Raw genomic sequence first — 17,890 nt, forward strand, 5'->3', positions numbered from 1 at the left:
ATGCTCTTCGGAATAGGATTTCCAGTTTTCAACAACTCCAGGATGAGACAATCTCGGAAGCCTGGCAACATCTCTAGGAATACATTACAGCATGCCCGCACCACGGCATGGAGGAGTGGCTGATCATTCAGAACTTCTTCTATAGCCTTAGCCAGCGAGCACAAGACCACATAGACGCAACAGTGGGAGGAGCATTCCTCTCTCTCGACGTTGCAAGAGCTAAGGTGCTCGTGACAAGATTGCCTCCAACCACAGTTGGAAGGGAGATAGGCAGCTGTCATGTGCTAAAGGAGTGCACCAGATTGATGGTGTAGAAGATATGCTGGCAGCCAAGATGGAACTTCTCATGAAAAATCTGGAATCTCCACACTAGGAGGTCAACCAGATTATGGATCTCGGATCACATGTGAGACATGTGGCAATACTGGGCACTCGGGCAACACTTGCCCGTTGACTCAAAAGGTTGTGGATTTCATTGGGAATAACAATCCCAATAACTCAGGTTACCATCCTCAGCAAGGTTGGAACTCCAAGCCCAACCTCCCCTTCGGCAACAGCAAGGTAACCACTTTAATAACAGTTTTCAGTCCTCACTTAAGGACTTAGTGTATGGCCAGAAACAAATTAATGATAATATTAGTAAGAAGTTTCAAGCTAATGAGAAAATTTTGGAGCCTCTAGCTGCACAAATGGAGAGCTTTAACTCTATTATTAAAAATTGGCTGAGTTTTATTAAAATGATAGAAACTCAAGTGGCTCAGCTAGCCTCATCTTGCCCTAACCATAATGAGGGAAAGCTACCTCGGCAACCAGAAGTAAATCTGAAGGAAAGTGTGAATGCGGTGACTACGTGGGTTGGAAAGTCCACGCAGGATCCACCCAATCCATAGGATGCAAGTACACGATGGATGACCGCAACCGTTTAAATACCGATGCTGAAGATGAAGTGCAGGGGGAGGCCGATGAATCCAACACCACTGCTACCCTAGAAGAAACTAAGGAAGTCCCTAGGGCTTCTCGAGAGTACCACGATACAACCACCTTACCATTTCCGGAATGGAGAAGGTGGCCGGTGGCCGATGAGCAATTTGGCAAGTTCGTCGCGGTAATTAAAAAGCTTTATGTCAACATACCGCTTCTTGATGCTATGCAGGTTCCCACGTACGCCAAGTATCTTAAGGATATCCTTGGAAACAAGAGGTGCCTGCCGACCACCGAGGGCGTGCAGCTTACGGAGGAGTGTAGCGTAGCTATACTTGATCCTTTCCCGGAGAAAAAGAAGGACCCAAGATGCCCCACCATCACATGTTCAATCGGAGCTCAACACTTTAAGCACGCTCTTTATGATCTGGGGGCAAGCGTCAGCGTCATGCCAAAGGTAGTTTATGATAAACTTAACCATCATACGCTTGCTCCTACTACCATGTGCTTGAAGCTAGCGGACAAATCAGTTCGTTACCTCGTGGGAATCGTCGAGAATATTCCGGTGCAAATATGGAATTTCTTCATCCCTGTTGATTTTGTTGTTCTTCACATGGAAGTCGACACCAAGACCCCTCTCATATTGGGAAGGCCGTTCTTGAGCATGGCATACACACATTGATGTGGGAGCTGGAGAAATTCAGCTCAACATCAATGGGCAGAAAGAGGTTCGCCTTCAGACCGAAGGTCGAATAATGTGCCCAGGTCAAGACATTCAACTGAAGAAGTTCGAGAAAGAGCCGGAGAAGCTATCAACCCCATCCAACAAAGCCCTCATTGAATTTGTGGAAAATCTTCGAATTCAAGAGGAGATCAAGGTGCATAACCAACGGAACGCAAAGCGAAGAATCCAGCATAAGAAATTTCTAGAGCTCGAACGGAAAGAGATCAAAACAAGCAAGCCCACAAGAAAGATGTGGCAAAAGAAAGTGTCAACACCGACGACATCTGCATCCGGCGACGACAATCAAACCAAAGGTAAGGAGAGTCCCGCTCAGGACTCAAAACCCGAGCTCTCGCCATGAGATAAGATGGTAGTTATCTATTCTTGCATTTGCATATAGGATAGTTTATTTCCTTGCATAATGTTTTTCTAACCACATCATGGACGGTTTAAATTTCTGCAAAGTGCATTTTTAAATTTCAAACTTTTATTTCAATTGCACTGCATAAAAAAGATCAAAAAGTTTCGGCCAAATTGCTGGCCGGCTGGCCCTACTTGTCATCCTTTGGTCAGGGTGCAGCTTGCAGGAGAAGCACTAACGTGCAGGAGCAGAACTGAGTGGGCATTGCGCCCATCATCATGCATGTGCAAGTCATTTGGCTCCGGCCATTTCCTCGCCGCTCATGTCCCGTCGTGGATTTGAGTGGCTTGAGTGTGCTTGCAGGGATGAACGATGATGGGCAGAGAGCATGCCAAAAAAATGAGTGCCCGTGACACTGCAGCAGCAGCCGTTCGGCCCCATGCAAGCCGGCCGGCCTCTCCTTCGCCGTTGCCATCACATTGCCACCAACCGGAGCACGAGCACTTGCAGGTCTACGCATAGGGGGTCGCCGTGGTGTGCTAGTTGCCGTCCTCAGGTCGACCAGCCTGACCCAGGCCGGCCGGCCTCTCTCCGTCGAGCGCCTATAAAAACCGCAGCCCGCGACGTTCATCCTGGCACCACCAGCTCAAGTACACAAGCACCTCTCTGAGTATGAGATCCCTTCTTCCTCTCCTAATCATCTTTGCTTAATCAAGCTCTTTGAGCTAGTTAAGTGAAGTGTCTTAGTGCTAGCTCACCCACACACACACAAAAAATCAGTAGCTAGGGATTATTACTGATCAAGGTTAGTACTAATCAGAAACAATTAGTAAGTTAGTAATCATCATTAAATAAGAAAACAGAAAAATATTTCCCTTCTTGAATAAAATTGTGGCATGCTTGAATAAGTTAGTAAGGACGACTAACGACCGACTAATCTTTCTTGTTAGTCCTTCGGGTATTCGTGCACTAATCTTTTGCAGGCAGCATGTGAAACCTCTTCAAGAAGATGCTCAAGAAGATCAGCTCCGCCAGTTCCTCCAGGCACTCGTGGAATTCGGCATCCTTCCGGGATGAGATGTCGGTGGACTCTAGCCGCCGAACTAGTATTTTCGAGGAGGACATAACTCCCGCAGTGCCCAGGAGCCGCGTCGACATCCGTATTCATATCCTGGAAATGATCGAACAGATCGTGATTCGGAACGATTACGAGCGGGAGGCACTAGAACTGTTGAAGAAGCAGAGTTTCAGCCACGTCAAGATCTTTGAGCCCCTCTTCCTCATCAAGACGGGCTTGAAGCAAGACATGAACCCCGTTTTCGCATATGCCGGTTGGGAGGACTTCACCGACATCACAGAGGCAAGTTCGCATCTCCTATCCACATAATTCCTCATGTCTCTTAGCATTGAAGAAATGGGCAAAACAACTAAAATATATTTTCATTTCTTTAATGAACAATATGAGTTAACAGTGAAAGAGCTTAGCGTAGCGCTTGGTTTTAATAAGAAGTGCCTAGTAGATCCTGATGCCCTCACTAAAGATCATCAATATGACCGTACCACCTGGTGGAACTCAATTTCTGAAGAACCTGTTAGCAGCAAGAATAGTATAGTGTCAAATCTATAGCCCCACGCTTAGGCTGCTAGCAAAGTGACTTTGCATGGTTGTGCACCAGCACTCCGATCTGCGCCTCTGTAGCTCTCCCGAGCTGTAGTGTCTCTTTGCTATGGCCCACAAGGTGAGGTACTCTCCCGTCATGAGCATGCTAGCTCACTGGCAGAAGATGATCGCGGGCAGAGGCCCCATCGACATAACCTCTCTGGTTACACTCATTGCTGCACATGTCGGTGCATTGGAGAATGCTCAGGTCACCTACTTGCCTTGACGGAAGCGTACCAACTCCAAATTGGCCTAGAGCATTTTGTGAGGGGACATCTGATGCGTGTGGGGCCGGAAAACTCTCTCTTCATGTGTTATCCCGAGTACGATAGAGAAATCGAGCTCCCATGCTCGAGCTCTCTCTCTACTCGGTCAAGCGACTAACTCTACAGATGGAGAAGAAGGAGCCGGCCTGCCATAGTGTTGCTGGTCCAGTAACACGAGGCCGGGCATGACGCAGCACCCAGCAAGATCAGGCAGAACCATCGTAGCTGCAGCCCTAGGCAGACACTTCCCAGCAGGCCAGACCGTCTACAACACACATGAGCTTCGAGGACACCTATGAGCATTATACTCAAGGTGGCTGCACCGCCGCCGGAGGCAGCACAGGGTACGGCACTAGGCAGGGATTCTACTACACCCTAGGTATGAGAGTTCTTATGGACCACAGGTAGGACCATCAGCTTCGGCACGTTATGGTTATGAGAACCCGATCATGCGGGGGATCATGAACCTCACAACCCAAGTCAACGCTCTGGCCCAGCAGCAGGATCAGATCAGCCAGGACCTTGCACACAACACCGAGCTTACACTGCAAAACTGGGGGATGACCTCGGCCATGCACTACGACCTCTCCGGTGTTTTCACCCATGTAGGCCTCAGTCCTAACCAGCAGCAGCACTACTACCCCGACCAGCACCACTACTACCCCGATCAGCAGCAGCACGACCCCAACTAGTAGAACTGAGCTTCATCTAAGCTTGGAGGTGTATCCAAGTAAGTCATCCGACCCGTCCATTTCAAGAGTTGCCATGCCTTAGTTGTAAATAAAAAAATAATAAAAATATAAATTACAGTATTAGAGTCTTATGTTCAAAAAACCCCCAAAAAATATTTCATGCTTTGAATAAAAGAACTCCCAACTTGTTTGTGTAGAAATCCGTGTAAGCTCTTATCTTGGAAATGATGAATAGTTGCTCTATTCATACTCTGCAAGTGCCTTGTTTACAGCTTTTTACTCTCCTAGTACTTGAATTTGTTGGCACTTGGTTATTGTTATCATTATTGTTATCATTGAAAATCATGAGTTTGTGGGAGCATGAGCTTGACTTCTAAGTCTAAGTTGTTGTGAGGATTGAGATAGTTGGAATGAGAATAAAATTGCATGCTCTAGTAAGGAACCTCTTAGAATTTCTTGAAAAAGAATCATGGTGAAGGTTTCCCCTTTGGTTTACATGTCCTATCCAGAGCTATAATATTTTACTATCTGAACTATCATATGCTATCTTGAATTGTTTTGAGCTTTGCTGAATGGTGAGTCCGTTCGAGGAAGGTACTTGTCATCTACCGATCTTTCTCCTATCGTACCCATTGTTTTGCTAGCCCCAAAATGTCTGGTGCATCAATCACCTACTCTAGGTATTAACATCCACATTCGCTAGACAAACCTATCAGACTCGGGGCCACGTGTGTGCGCACATGGCATACATATTCTAGAATAAGGGATGAGACATGGCCCACGTCCTACATTAGTTGTAACTACTTGTACCAGAGTAGGACTAGTCGGAATAGAAGGAAACTACCCGAGTAGCACTCGGGTAGGACTCCTAAGCTCGTATCTTGTTAGGATTTCCATATAACCCTGTCCCCCCAGACTATAAAAGGGAGAGCAGGGACCCCCTCGAAAAATATCAACACCTAAGGCAATACAAACCACCACACAGGATGCAGGGTATTACGCTCTCGGTGGTATTTTGTTACAAGATGGTAAACCTGTTGCATATTTTAGTAAGAAATTAAGTGGACCTGTTCTGAATTACTCTACTTATGACAAGAAATTGTATGCTCTTGTGCGCACATTGGAAACATGACAGCATTATTTGTGGCCCAAAGAGTTTGTTATCCATTCTGATCATGAATCTTTGAAACATATTCATAGTCAAGGAAAACTGAACTGTTGACATGCTAAGTGGGTTGAATTTATTGAATCTTTTCCTTATGTCATCAAACACAAGAAAGGGAAAGAGAACGTCATTGCTGATGCTTTGTATAGGTGATATACTTTGTTGACACAACTTGATTGCAAGATTTTTGGTTTGTACACAATTAAAACACAATATGTGAATGATGCTGATTTTAAGGATGTCTTGCTGCATTGTAAGGATGGAAAAGCATGAAACAAATTCATTGTCAATGATGGGTTTGTGTTTCGAGCTAACAAGCTATGCATTCCAGCTAGCTCCGTTCGTTTGTTGTTATTACAGGAAGCGCATGGAGGTGGCTTGATGGGGCATTTTGGAGCAAAGAAGACAGAGGATGTACTTGCTGGTCATTTCTTTTGGCCAAAAATAAGAAGAGATGTGGAGTGATTTGTTGCACGCTGCACTACATGTCAAAAAGCTAAGTCATGTTTAAATCCGCATGGTTTGTATATGCCTTTGCAGTTCCTAGTGCTCCTTGGGAGGATATTTCTATGAATTTTGTGTTGGGATTGCCTAGAACTAGGAAGGAATGTGATAGCGTTTTTGTGGTTGTGGATAGATTTTCTAAGATGGCACACTTTATTCCATGTCATAAAACTAATGATGCTACACATGTTGCTGATTTGTTCTTTCGAGAAATTATTTGTTTGCATGGTGTGCCAAACACAATTGTTTCTGATCGTGATGCCAAATTTCTTAGCCACTTTTGGAGAACTTTACGGGCACAATTGGGAACTAAGCTTCTATTTTCTACCACTTGTCATCCCCAAACTGATGGTCAAACTGAAGTTGTTAATCGAACCTTGTGTCAGACCCGGGGCCACGGGACTGGGTACGTAACGTAGTTTAAGGAGGTCTAAGGGATTAAATCCGTCTTATCTCTTATTCATATCATTTATCTCTTATTTATCCCGTTTAAATAGGAGATAGAGCTAACCAATACAGATGGAATCTACTCGAGATATGTTCTGGTACGATTCCCCAGCTGGTGTTGGTTAGTATCTTTGTAACCCTGGCCTCTCGGATATATAAGGGAGGACAGGGACCCCCCTCAAAACAGAAGATCATTAGGTCATTCAATACTAAAGGCAATACAAAACCACCATACAGGACGTAGGGTGTTACGCGTCTTGCGGCCCGAACCTGTCTAAGCTTTGTGTTCCTTGCACCTTCGAGTTCCTGATCTCGGCGTCTCCTCACCCAAAACTTACCACCTTGGGTATATCCCTCGGTGGGCAGCCGGTTAAACACCGACAGCTGGCGCGCTAGGTAGGGGGACGCGTCGAAGATCCATCGGCGAGCTCGATGGCAACTTTCAAATTCTCCAGGTCAGTTCCCTCTCAGGGATCGACATTCATTTTTGGCTCGTGGGTCTGCGTCGCAGACGGTGTGGGCAATTTTTAGCGATTCCTCGTCGACATGAGGCCAAAGATTTCCGCTGCGGATTCCTGCAACGACCTCGACAAGTTCATCGACGGGCTCGACAACTTGCCGCTCCATGCTTCTGCAACAGGGATCGAGATGGAGCCTGCTCCAAGCTCGACTTCTTCTAGTGTTGCGGCAACTTCCCCTGGGTTGGACTCATTCCAATCCAAGGATCTGCATAGCCGGTCCCAATTCGGTTTATGCAAGCCGGCCACTGATCGTCAGGAGGCCAACATCTCTGGGTTCCTCTCCACGCTAGAGAAGGACCTGGACTTTCTGCTCCAGGATGGCGAGCCAGAAGCCACCGCGTGTCGGGGGGCTTCGGGTTGTTCTGGCACCAGCAATCTGGTGATCACCTCTTTGCCGGAGGGGCGCATCGTGCATTGGAAGGGCATGATGTTCTCCGATCTACTCGAGGCAGAGGGTCGACTTGTGGCTCATCTCGAGCCCTTGCCCTTTCAAGAGAGCAGGCCATTGGCTACCGCGGCGGAGGGGTTGACTGAACTAGTTGATGAAAGCTCTCCTCCCGCCAGGTGCTAATGGCGGAAGAAGGCGACAACGATGGGGATCTTCCCATCATCAACTTCGAAGCGGTCTCCGAAGATGAGATCACGGCCAACGCCAGCGACGAGAACGATGCCGATCGTGAGGCGCGGCGGGCTAGGAACAGGGCCCGCACAATCCGGCGGAGGAGGGCCAATGAGCGTAGGCGATCTACGAACCGCAAGCTTGACCCTGGGTTCGCCGCCGTAAGCGAACGGGGTTTTAGGACTCTGGTGGCCAACATCGCCAGGGTGATGGCCATCCTCGAGCGCAGTCATGATCCGGAAGTGCGTCAAGCGCTCCTTTATGCGCAGAGGGCCTGGATCCAGCTGGATCAGCACAACCCGGCGTCCACCATCAGGGAGGAGCGCATGGGCGAGAGTCGGAGTCAGGCTCACAGCGGAACGGCCGGCGGCCGTCCTCGACACCAGCTCAGCAACGACAACGCTCGCGGAAGCCAGGCCCCTGGCGGGAGGCAGCAGCCACCACCAGGGGGTCATCCGCGGCAGGCCAATCATCGACTTCCTCCAGAGGACCTGCGCCAACACATCAATGAAGGTCGCGACGTGCGGACCGTGATCTCCTCCATGCGCAAGGTCCGCGAAGAAGTCAAAACTGAAGGTACTGACTGTAGCGACCAATTCCCTGCTTTTTCTGCACGTTTTAGCAGCTACAAGTACCCGGAGGGCTTCAAACTGATCGGCATCACCAAGTACAACGGCAAGCAAGCCCCTCAGCAGTGGCTCCGTTGCTACTCCACGGCCATTGAGGTCGCAGGGGGGTCGAATATCACCAAAGTCGTCTACTTCCCGATGGCTTTGGACCCTGCGCTGCTCACTTGGTTGGAAAGTCTCAGCAACAACTCAATCGACTCCTGGGAGCGCCTCAAGAAGGTCTTCATCGACAACTTCCAGGGAGCGATTGCTCGTGCAGTGTTACACCCGATTTATAAGAACATAAATCGAGCAATCATATATGCGCCAGGATCAAGTCACGCATATATACAACAGATTATCAAGATATCACAACACATGTCACGAATAAAAGCGTATAAATTATAAAATGAATATCTTTATTACAACTGAATCAAGAATCAGTTCAAGGAATGTGGAAGCGTAAAATGAATACATGAAGAGCTGGGCGCCACAGGGACGTCGACTGGGAGACAAACGCCTAGAAGTCGTCGAAGCCGCTAACGTAGTCCTCCACGTTGCCGGGCACTGAGCAGCAGTCGAAGATATCCGAAATAGAATAGAAGAGTAGAGAGGCAAGTGTGAGTACAAACTAGTACTCAACAAGTATAACACAGACTATGAGGCTCTAGGCTAGCTGACTCAACTGCATTAGCTTTTAGTCTTGGCAAATTTTATTAAAGCTAATTACTACAAGTGGATGAATTACCATAACCCAATTGCATAAGAAATTAATCAGTATTAACTAAGAACTACTGAGAACCATCCAAACCACAACCACCCGTGGAATCTCTCTAATCAAAGGTTGATAACCCCACTAATCAAAAGGAGGATCTGGGCCGCTCATGACCGTGAGCACAGCTGATATATCAGTTTTATACTCTCGAGAGGTTGCACAACTTTACCCACAAGTCGTGAGCTACGCTAGTTGTTCATCACACTTCCCTAGGTGAGATGGCTAGCAAGCACACTACGAGACCGTTACAAAGGACCACGTTGGTAAGGTGTAACCGCTAAGGATTCTGGATCAGCGACGATGGGGCCCACCTCCGGGGGTACAAGACACACAGCACAGACCAAGCCGGAGGAGCAGGAACCATTGAAGCTTACCACCCCTCTTGCCCACGCAAGTAAGTTACTCCCGAACCAACACGACCTAATTAGTAAGTCAAGACCGTCCCATTCCAGTCTTGTGGTTGCGCGGTTGTCCCAGGTTGTCGCTCTATGAACCAGTCCTTATGGAGAGTAGCCAACCAAGCACTAAGCACCGTGCTGGCCCCCCTAAACCAAGTTTCTAACAAAAACATATTTTAAGGAGATGTGAGCCACTCAAGCACACAGCACAGAGAGCCACTCGCATGATTAAGTTGCATATAACCATTAATCAAATTAATTTAAAAGGACCATAATATGTGAGAGCGCAGCACCTAGCACAACTAACCAAAATGCAACCCAAGGTATAATATACGGGATAAAAGTGGCTAGGAAATCCTTATAGGCATACAGTATTAAAATGCAGTATGAAATTGTATTAAAAAGTGATAAGAGGTTCATGTTATACTTGCCTTCCTCGTACTCTCCCGGCTGCTGCTCGAACTGCTCGGAAGATGGCTGCTCCTGGTACTGCTCCGATGGCTCGACGTCTATTCACGATCGTAACAGCAATACATGGGCCACACATGCACACACATGCAAATAATAGCAAAATATAAGAAACAGTACATCACACAATAGAACAGCACATAAAACAGGTCTAAAGCTATTCTACGCGTTACAACGATCGCGTGGATATAAAGAACACCTAAAACAGAGCTAAGACGCGAAAACTACGCTTGAAACAAGATCCAGGGACCTATTTGCGAGGAAAACAGAACTTCCAGGGGGTTCTGTGCGAAAACTGGGGACCTAAACATAATTAAAGCATAGACTCAGGGGCTAGCGCGTGAAAACACAAGACATGGACTGCGGCCACTAATTCCAGGAAGTTCAGGGGCTTAAACGAATAAAACAGGACCTCGCAGCAATTTCTTTTGAACTACGCAGGAGCGCGGGTTGATTCCCGAAAACGTTAAGGGCTAAACTGCAAAAGAAACGCACAGCTGACCGGTATAGATCTCGGTTGACTGGGCTGGGTTGATCACGGCCGTCGGATCTAAATCTATCGGCTGAGGAAAGGATCTGGCGGTGGATAAGATCCCCAGCCGGAGCTCCAGCAGCGGCAGAGACTGGACGCAGAGGAGGGCGGCGGCGCTTCGCCGGAGGACATGCGATCCCGCGCTCCCGTGGTTGGTTTGAGACGGGATCAGGTCGAGAAGACAGAGGAGCGCACGGGGAATCGTTTTGGGGGAGAGAGGGACGGCCAACTTGGCCGTGGCGACCGGGCGGCGGCGGCCCGTGGCTCGGGAGTTCCGGCGAGCCCGCGCGGCTGCGGGGAAACGAGGCCGAGGGAGAAGTGAGGCGAGTGAGCGACCTTACCCCACCGGGGAATCCCCACGGTGCCCGAGCAACGGCAGAGAGCGGTGGAAAGACAGCACGGCGGCGGCCCGCGGCACCGGCGGCGGCAGCGCGATTAGTGGCTCGGGTTAGGCGTGCGGGGGGTATGGCGGCGACTTGGGGAACCCTAGGTGCAGGCGTCGCCTTAAATAGGTCTGGTTCAGGCCTCGACGTGCGGGTCGGGCGGACGCGGTGCGGTCGGACGCCTGGCCGGGCTCGGCCTCGGATCTGAGCCTGGCTCGGGGAGAAGACGGTCCCGACATGCGGGTCCCGCCTGCCAGTGAGCGGAGGAGGGGTGAGAGGGAGCGGGGACGGGCCGGCGGGGCTTGCTGCGCGCAGGAGTTTTTTTTTGTTTGGGCCAGAGCGAGGTGTCGCAGCCCAGGTAGAGAGAGGGAGAGCGGAGAGAGGCGAGCGCCCGTGGGCCAGGCCGGCTGAGCGCGAGAGAAGAGGAAAAGGAAAAGAAGCTCGGGTTGGGCCGCGGGAAGAGGTTGGGGAAAGGGAGAGCTGGGGGCCCGAGAGGGAAGGGGTGAGTGGGCCGACGTGGCCCATACGGGAGAAGGAGAGGGAAAAGAGAGCTGGGCTGGGCCAAGGGTTAGGGTTGTTTTCTCTCCTTCTTCTTCTCCTTTTCTTCTTTCCTTTTTCTTTTTCTACACTCAAACATTCAAACAAAACTATTTGAATTCAAATAAATTTGAATTCAAACCCTACAAGCTCAACACAAGAAAAATAATGCTCCAGCATGAATGCACAAACATGTTGACCTTATAATTAGTTTTATTTTCTTGTGTTATAAATTGCTTTAAATGCCACAGAAATTTCAGAAAAACCTGGAAATTTCATTTGAGCCAAAATAAATTCATTAAAATTTAAGGAAATTACCTTAGGGTGTTACACGTCGCTTCTTCGACGTCCGCGCCACCATCGCGAACATCTCGGAGGACGACATCATCGATTGTTTCTACAACGGCATCACCGACCCGGGCATCTACAGGGATTTCGGGCGGAACAGGCCAAAGACTGTTGCGGGCCTTCGTGATATGATGCACGATTGGTCCGAACAGGAGGAGAAGATGCGGGAGCGGTTCCCGCGGCGTCAAGATAGCAATCTGAGGCGCCCAAACGACAGCCGCAACGACAAAGGCCAGCCGGACTTTTCGGGTCCACCCCGGAAACGAAAGCTAGATGATATCATCGCGGCTATCGATCGTCCTTCGTGGGGCAAGAAGTCGACGACGCAGGAGGAGTTTGAGAAGCTCCTGCAGAAGAAGTGCCCGTGGCACCCAGGTGCCAATCATGCCGCCATAGACTGCTACCACCTTCGGAGGACGTTCAGCAACTCCGGTGGTGGCAAGAAGAACAAGAAGCCTGCGGACAAAGAACCTGAGGATGATGATCAAGAGGATCACGGGCGCAACTCGAAGTTTCAAGACGCCTCGAAGGTCGTCAATGTCATCTTCGGGGGAGATGAGGATTTTGGTTCCAGGCGGGACCAGAAGTTGCTTCTCTGGGAGATTTTATCCATTGTGCCGGCGGTACAACGACACTCCGTTGGTCGGAGGTCCCCATCTCGTTCTCTCGCGACGACCAGTGGACGAGCTTTTCGGAGCCCGGTAAGTTCCCCTTGGTCCTGGATCCTGTGGTGGCGGCGATCAAGCTCACCAAGGTCCTCATCGATGGCGGGAGCGGGCTCAATCTTATTTTCGTCAGCACTCTGAAGAAAATGGGCCTAGACTTCAAGGATATGCTGGTTCCCAGCAAGTCCCCCTTTTATGGCATCGTTCCATGTAACGCGACACACCCGCTTGGTACGGTGGTCCTCCCAGTCACCTTCGGCACGTGGGAGAACTATCGTATCGAGTTCATCAAATTCGAAGTGGCTAACTTCGAATCTTCTTACCACGCCATACTGGGTCGTCCGGCACTCGCCAAGTTCATGGCAGTGCCGCATTACGTCTATCTGCTTCTTAAGATGCCAGGACTCAGTGGAGTGCTCACCCTCCGTGGCGACTTGAAGAAGTCATACGACTGCAATCAGGAGGCGATCCAGTATGCTTCGACTACTCGCGTGCCAGATGCTTCGGGAGAAGTACTCGCGGCCGCGCAGCAGCTTTCCCAGTCTGGGCTGGAGATTCCCTCCAAGAAGACCAGCAAGTCGAGCATCCAGTCGGCTGATGACGTGGCCCTCAAGACGATCCAGCTTCAAGAGGGAGATTCATCTAAGACTGCTATCATCGGCGCAGGCTTAGGTGACAAATAGGAACTCGCGCTCGTCAGCTTCCTTCGGGCTAACCGAGACATATTCGCGTGGAAACCAGCGGATATGCCAGGGGTGCCCAGGGAGTTGATCGAGCATGCTTTGAATGTACACCCGAAGGCTACGCCTAAAAAGCAACTCCTGCAAAGGTTTGCCCACGACAAACGTGAGGCCATTAAACGAGAGATCGCTAAACTTCTCGCGGCTGGATTCATTAAAGAAGTAATCCATCCAGAGTGGGTAGCGAATCCCGTTCTTGTAAAGAAAAAGAACAATGAATGGAGAATGTGTGTCGACTACATTGATCTCAACAAGCACTGCCCAAAGGACCATTTTGGGCTGCCGCGCATTGACCAAGTGGTCGATTCGACGGCCGGTTGTGTCCTTCTTTGTTTTCTTGATTGTTACTCAGGTTATCATCAGATCGCGCTCAAGGAGGAGGACCAAATCAAGACTGCATTCATCACCGCGAATGGGACTTATGCCTACAAAACCATGTCCTTCGGGTTGAAGAATGCAGGAGCAACCTATCAGCGTGCGATCCAGATGTGTTTCGTGGATCAGCTGCACCGGAATGTAGAAGCTTATGTGGACGATGTAGTCATCAAGACCAGGGAGTCCAGCGACTTGATTGCAGATTTGGAGGAAATATTTAGCAGTCTGCGCAGATTTCGGTGGAAACTCAATCCTACCAAGTGCGTTTTTGGAGTACCTTCAGGGAAATTGCTCGGGTTCATCGTTAGCAACCGGGGCATCGAAGCCAACCCTGTTAATTTCACGGCCATCACTGATATGGAGGCCCCGGCCACAATCAAGGTTGTGCAGAAGTTAACAGGTTGTATGGCGGCCCTAAACAGGTTCGTCTCCTGACTCGGGGAGAGGGGACTACCTTTCTTCAAGCTCCTGAAATGCCAAGATAAGTTCCAATGGACGGAGGTGGCCGAGCGGGCCCTGTAGGATCTAAAACATCCTCTTCAGTCACCTCCGGTCCTTACAGCACTGTTGCCAGGGGAGGATCTACTACTTTACATCGCGGCAATAACTCATGTTGTCAGTAGTGCCATTGTAGTCGAGCGAAGCGAGGAAAGCCATGCGTTTGGAGTGCAGAGGCCTGTCTACTTCGTCAGCGAGGTCCTCTCCAAATCCAAGGTACGGTATCCAGCTGTTCAAAAGCTTTTATATGCAATCTTAATCACATCAAGAAAGCTACGCCATTACTTCGACGAGTACAAAATTACTGTGATCACGGATTTTCCGTTGGCGGATATTCTTCATAATCAAGATGCCACGGGGTGCATATCCAAGTGGGCAGTGGAACTGGGGGCTTTGTCAATCGACTTCAAGCCACGCACTGCAATCAAGTCACAGGCTCTAGTCGACTTCATGGCTGAATGGAGGGAGAATCAAGTCCCAACTCCAGTAGACAAGCCAGAGCACTGAACCATTTACTTTGATGGTTCTCTCAAGCTCGACGGCGGCGGCGCTGGTGTTCTGCTTATTTCCCCACGAGGTGAACAATTAAAATATGTCCTTCAGATCCTGTGGGCGGTATCCAACAATGAAGCCGAGTATAAAGCCTTGCTTCACGGGCTTCGTTTGGCGATATCACTAGGGATCAAGCGACTACTTGTGTATGGCGATTCTCTTCTTGTCGTTCAATAGGTCAACAAAGAATGGGACTGTAACAAGGAGACAATGGAAGCTTATGTACAGGAAGTGCGCAAGTTGGAGAGCAAATTCTCCAGCTTGGAGGTTCACCACGTTTTGCGGGAGCACAATGTTGGTGCGGATATCCTGTCCAAATTGGGGTCAACACGTGCGCAGGTCCCGCCTGGGGTTTTCGTCCAGGAGCTCAAGTAGCCATCCATCAAGTCTTCTCCACAGGTAACCATCAACACGGGTCCCCAACAACTCGGTCGAGAGGTTATGATGCTAGGGGAGGACTGGCGAGAGGCTTTTATTGACTTCATCCGCGAGCAAAGGCTACTAGCGGGAATTGACACCAGGAGCGCAGAGGCGGCACGCGTCCTGCGCAGAAGCAAGGGTTTCATCTTGGTCGACGGAAAGCTCTACCGGCGCGGCACTCGGTCAGGAGTTCTCATGAAGTGCGTCACAAAGGACGATGGTTACGACATACTGCGGAGATCCACGAGGGCGTCTGCGGAAATCATGCAGCTTCAAGAACGCTGGTGGGGAAAGCATACCGGGCTGGTTTCTGGTGGCCCACTGCAGTGACCGACGCGGAGGATCTCGTGCGCAGGTGCCAAAATTGTCAATTCTTCGGCAAACAAACTCATGTTCCAGCTCACAGCCTCATCACCATACCGCCATCCTGGCCTTTCGCTTGTTGGAGCCTCGACATGATCGGGCCCTTCACAACGGCGCCAGGCGGTTTCACCCATGTTCTGGTGGCTATCGACAAGTTTACTAAGTGGATTGAGTACAAGCCGATAGCCAAGCTCACGCCAGATCGGGTCGTCGACTTCATCTCAGATGTTTTGCACCGTTTCGGCTTCCCCAACACCATCATCACGGACTTGGGATCAAATTTCACGGCAAACCAGTTCTGGGAGTTCTACGAGAATGCTTGCATCGAAGTTAAATATGTCTCGGTCGCACACCCAAGGGCCAATGGACAAGTGGAAAGGGCAAACGGCTTGATAATTGACGGCCTCAAGAAGAGACTTTATGATGAAAACAGCAAAAAGGGCGGCAAATGGGTGCATAAGCTTCCACATGTTGTCTGGGGGCTTCGGACTCAGCCGTCCAAAGCCACAGGACAAACACCTTTCTTCCTCGTATATGGATCTGAAGCTATTTTACCAGCCGATATCATGTGGAAGTCTCCAAGGGTCAAAATGTACAATGAAGGCGAGGCGGACGAGGCTAGGCAGTTAGAGCTCGATTCTGTGGAAGAAGCTCGCTGCACCGCTCTTGTTCAGTCAGCCCGGTACCTGCAGGGGATCCGGCGATATCATGATCGCAATGTCAGGGAGCGGTCATTCAGTGTTGGTGACTTGGTCTTGCATCGCATTCAGGACGAATCTGGCCTACACAAGCTCAACTCAAGGTGGGAGGGCCCGTTCGTCGTCAAGCAGGTTACAAGGCCAGAGTCTTATCGGCTACAATATCCTGAGGGTCAGGATGTCCCGAACTCCTGGAACATTCAGAACTTGCGCAAGTTCTACCCATAAGAAGATGTCCGGAGATAGCTAAATCCCCGGGGGTTTAGAAGATCCCTTTTCCTTGAATCAATTTGGAGGCTATGTGCCACAAGATTCGAGTTGTACATTCCCTTCTGGGCGCACGGAGGCCGCGGTCACGTGCAACATTTGTATAAATCGACTTCCTGTCGTAAAGGTTACAGAGGCTATGGCCACGATCATGTCTCATTGACTTCATTTTTTGACGGTACCCTCCGCTCCACCCAAATTCTCTACATATCGATCTCCGCCGTGACCTTGGATGGTCGCACACGACAGCAGTTGCATTTTCCCCAACATAATCGACCCGCTCGACTCGTTTATTCCCAGTTCGTTGGATGAGCTCGTGCAAAGAGCTGCCTCGACTACATCCTCCACCCAGAATAGTCTCGTCCCTGCCAAGAGCACGGCATACCAACGGCGACGCCCGCATTCGCTCCCAGCAAGTCCGATCCGTCCGTCCAGGTCCTATCTAACTTAGAGAGCACGCTCATACAAGGAGCGACCCTAACTACGTCCAGAGTCGCTGCACTCGGGGTAGTCTTGTTTTTCTGCCCTACGCACGGCAGTTCTGCGACGATGCTCGCGTTCTTTCCTAACAAGTTTAGACCCGCTCGATCGAGTTGTGGCTAATATGTTAGACGAATATTATCTACCCTTCAGGTCGTTGCACCCAGGGAAGCGTCTACTACTTGAGCCTTGTAAATCTGGATCCCAATTCAGCTAAGGCACGCAAACAAGTAGAGATATCAAATGCAGTATTTGCATAAGGGAATGATTACTTGTCTTTCACACCCTAATCTTGCAGTACACTGTGTACAATTTGCTCTGCTACAGGTTAGGCCTCTCGCAGGTACTCGTCGAATCGTTCATCCGTGCAGTCCGCTGCCATTCCCTACGCAAATATGTCTAGCCGCGCGTTCGGCAAGAAGGATTTCACATACGCAAGGGCGTTGCTGACGCATGCGACCGGAGCCTCAGATAGAAATTTGAGCACTTTCTTCGGGGCTTCGCGGAGTCGCTCCAGCAGGGGCCGCGAGCTCGCTTCGCCTTCTTCTGGGGGATTCACCATGTCCACCAGCTCCTGGGCGGCCCCCCTGAGGTCTTCCAGCTCCATCCGCTGCTGCTCGTCCCTCTCGCCCAGCGTTTTGATTTGCTGAAGGCAATCGACGAACTGTCGTTCAGTATCGCCGATCACCTTCTGCAGCCTTTCGACATCATCTGTACGGCGATACAACATATTCTTCACATCAGTAAGCAGCTCCTCTTTGTATTTTATTATTTTCCTAAGCTCTGGGCGAAGATATTTCAGCAACCAAGGGAAATTACTAAGGAAAAGCACTCGAGGGATGCGAGGGCTTACCTTGGTGCGATTTCCTCTCTTCCTTGAGCTGCTCCTGGTACTCCGCTTGT

The 17,890-nt window shown here is 49.8% G+C and overlaps 1 protein-coding gene and 1 non-coding gene across 2 annotated transcripts; one reads left to right on the forward strand and one right to left on the reverse strand.

Annotated features, from left to right (window-relative positions):
* On the reverse strand, window positions 1–109 carry LOC112901801. Its single transcript, XR_003230379.1, has one exon. It is a non-coding gene; the product is annotated as a small nucleolar RNA R71 (small nucleolar RNA).
* A 795-nt stretch (window positions 110–904) lies between these two features.
* On the forward strand, window positions 905–1,603 carry LOC112900615. Its single transcript, XM_025969458.1, has 2 exons — window positions 905–1,105; window positions 1,154–1,603. The coding sequence occupies exons 1-2, from the start codon at window positions 905–907 to the stop codon at window positions 1,601–1,603; spliced, it is 651 nt and encodes a 216-aa protein (XP_025825243.1).
* The last annotated feature ends 16,287 nt before the right edge of the window (window positions 1,604–17,890 follow it).

Source organism: Panicum hallii, chromosome 7, assembly GCF_002211085.1.
Source record: "Panicum hallii strain FIL2 chromosome 7, PHallii_v3.1, whole genome shotgun sequence".
NCBI lineage: Eukaryota > Viridiplantae > Streptophyta > Magnoliopsida > Poales > Poaceae > Panicum > Panicum hallii.

Coding starts and splice junctions, on each gene's coding strand:
- LOC112900615 (XM_025969458.1), top strand. CDS start 905: ATGGATGACCGCAACCGTTTAAATACCGATGCTGAAGATGAAGTGCAG. Junction 1,106..1,153: donor AATTTGGCAAGTTCGTCGCG/GTAATTAAAAAG, acceptor GATGCTATGCAG/GTTCCCACGTACGCCAAGTA.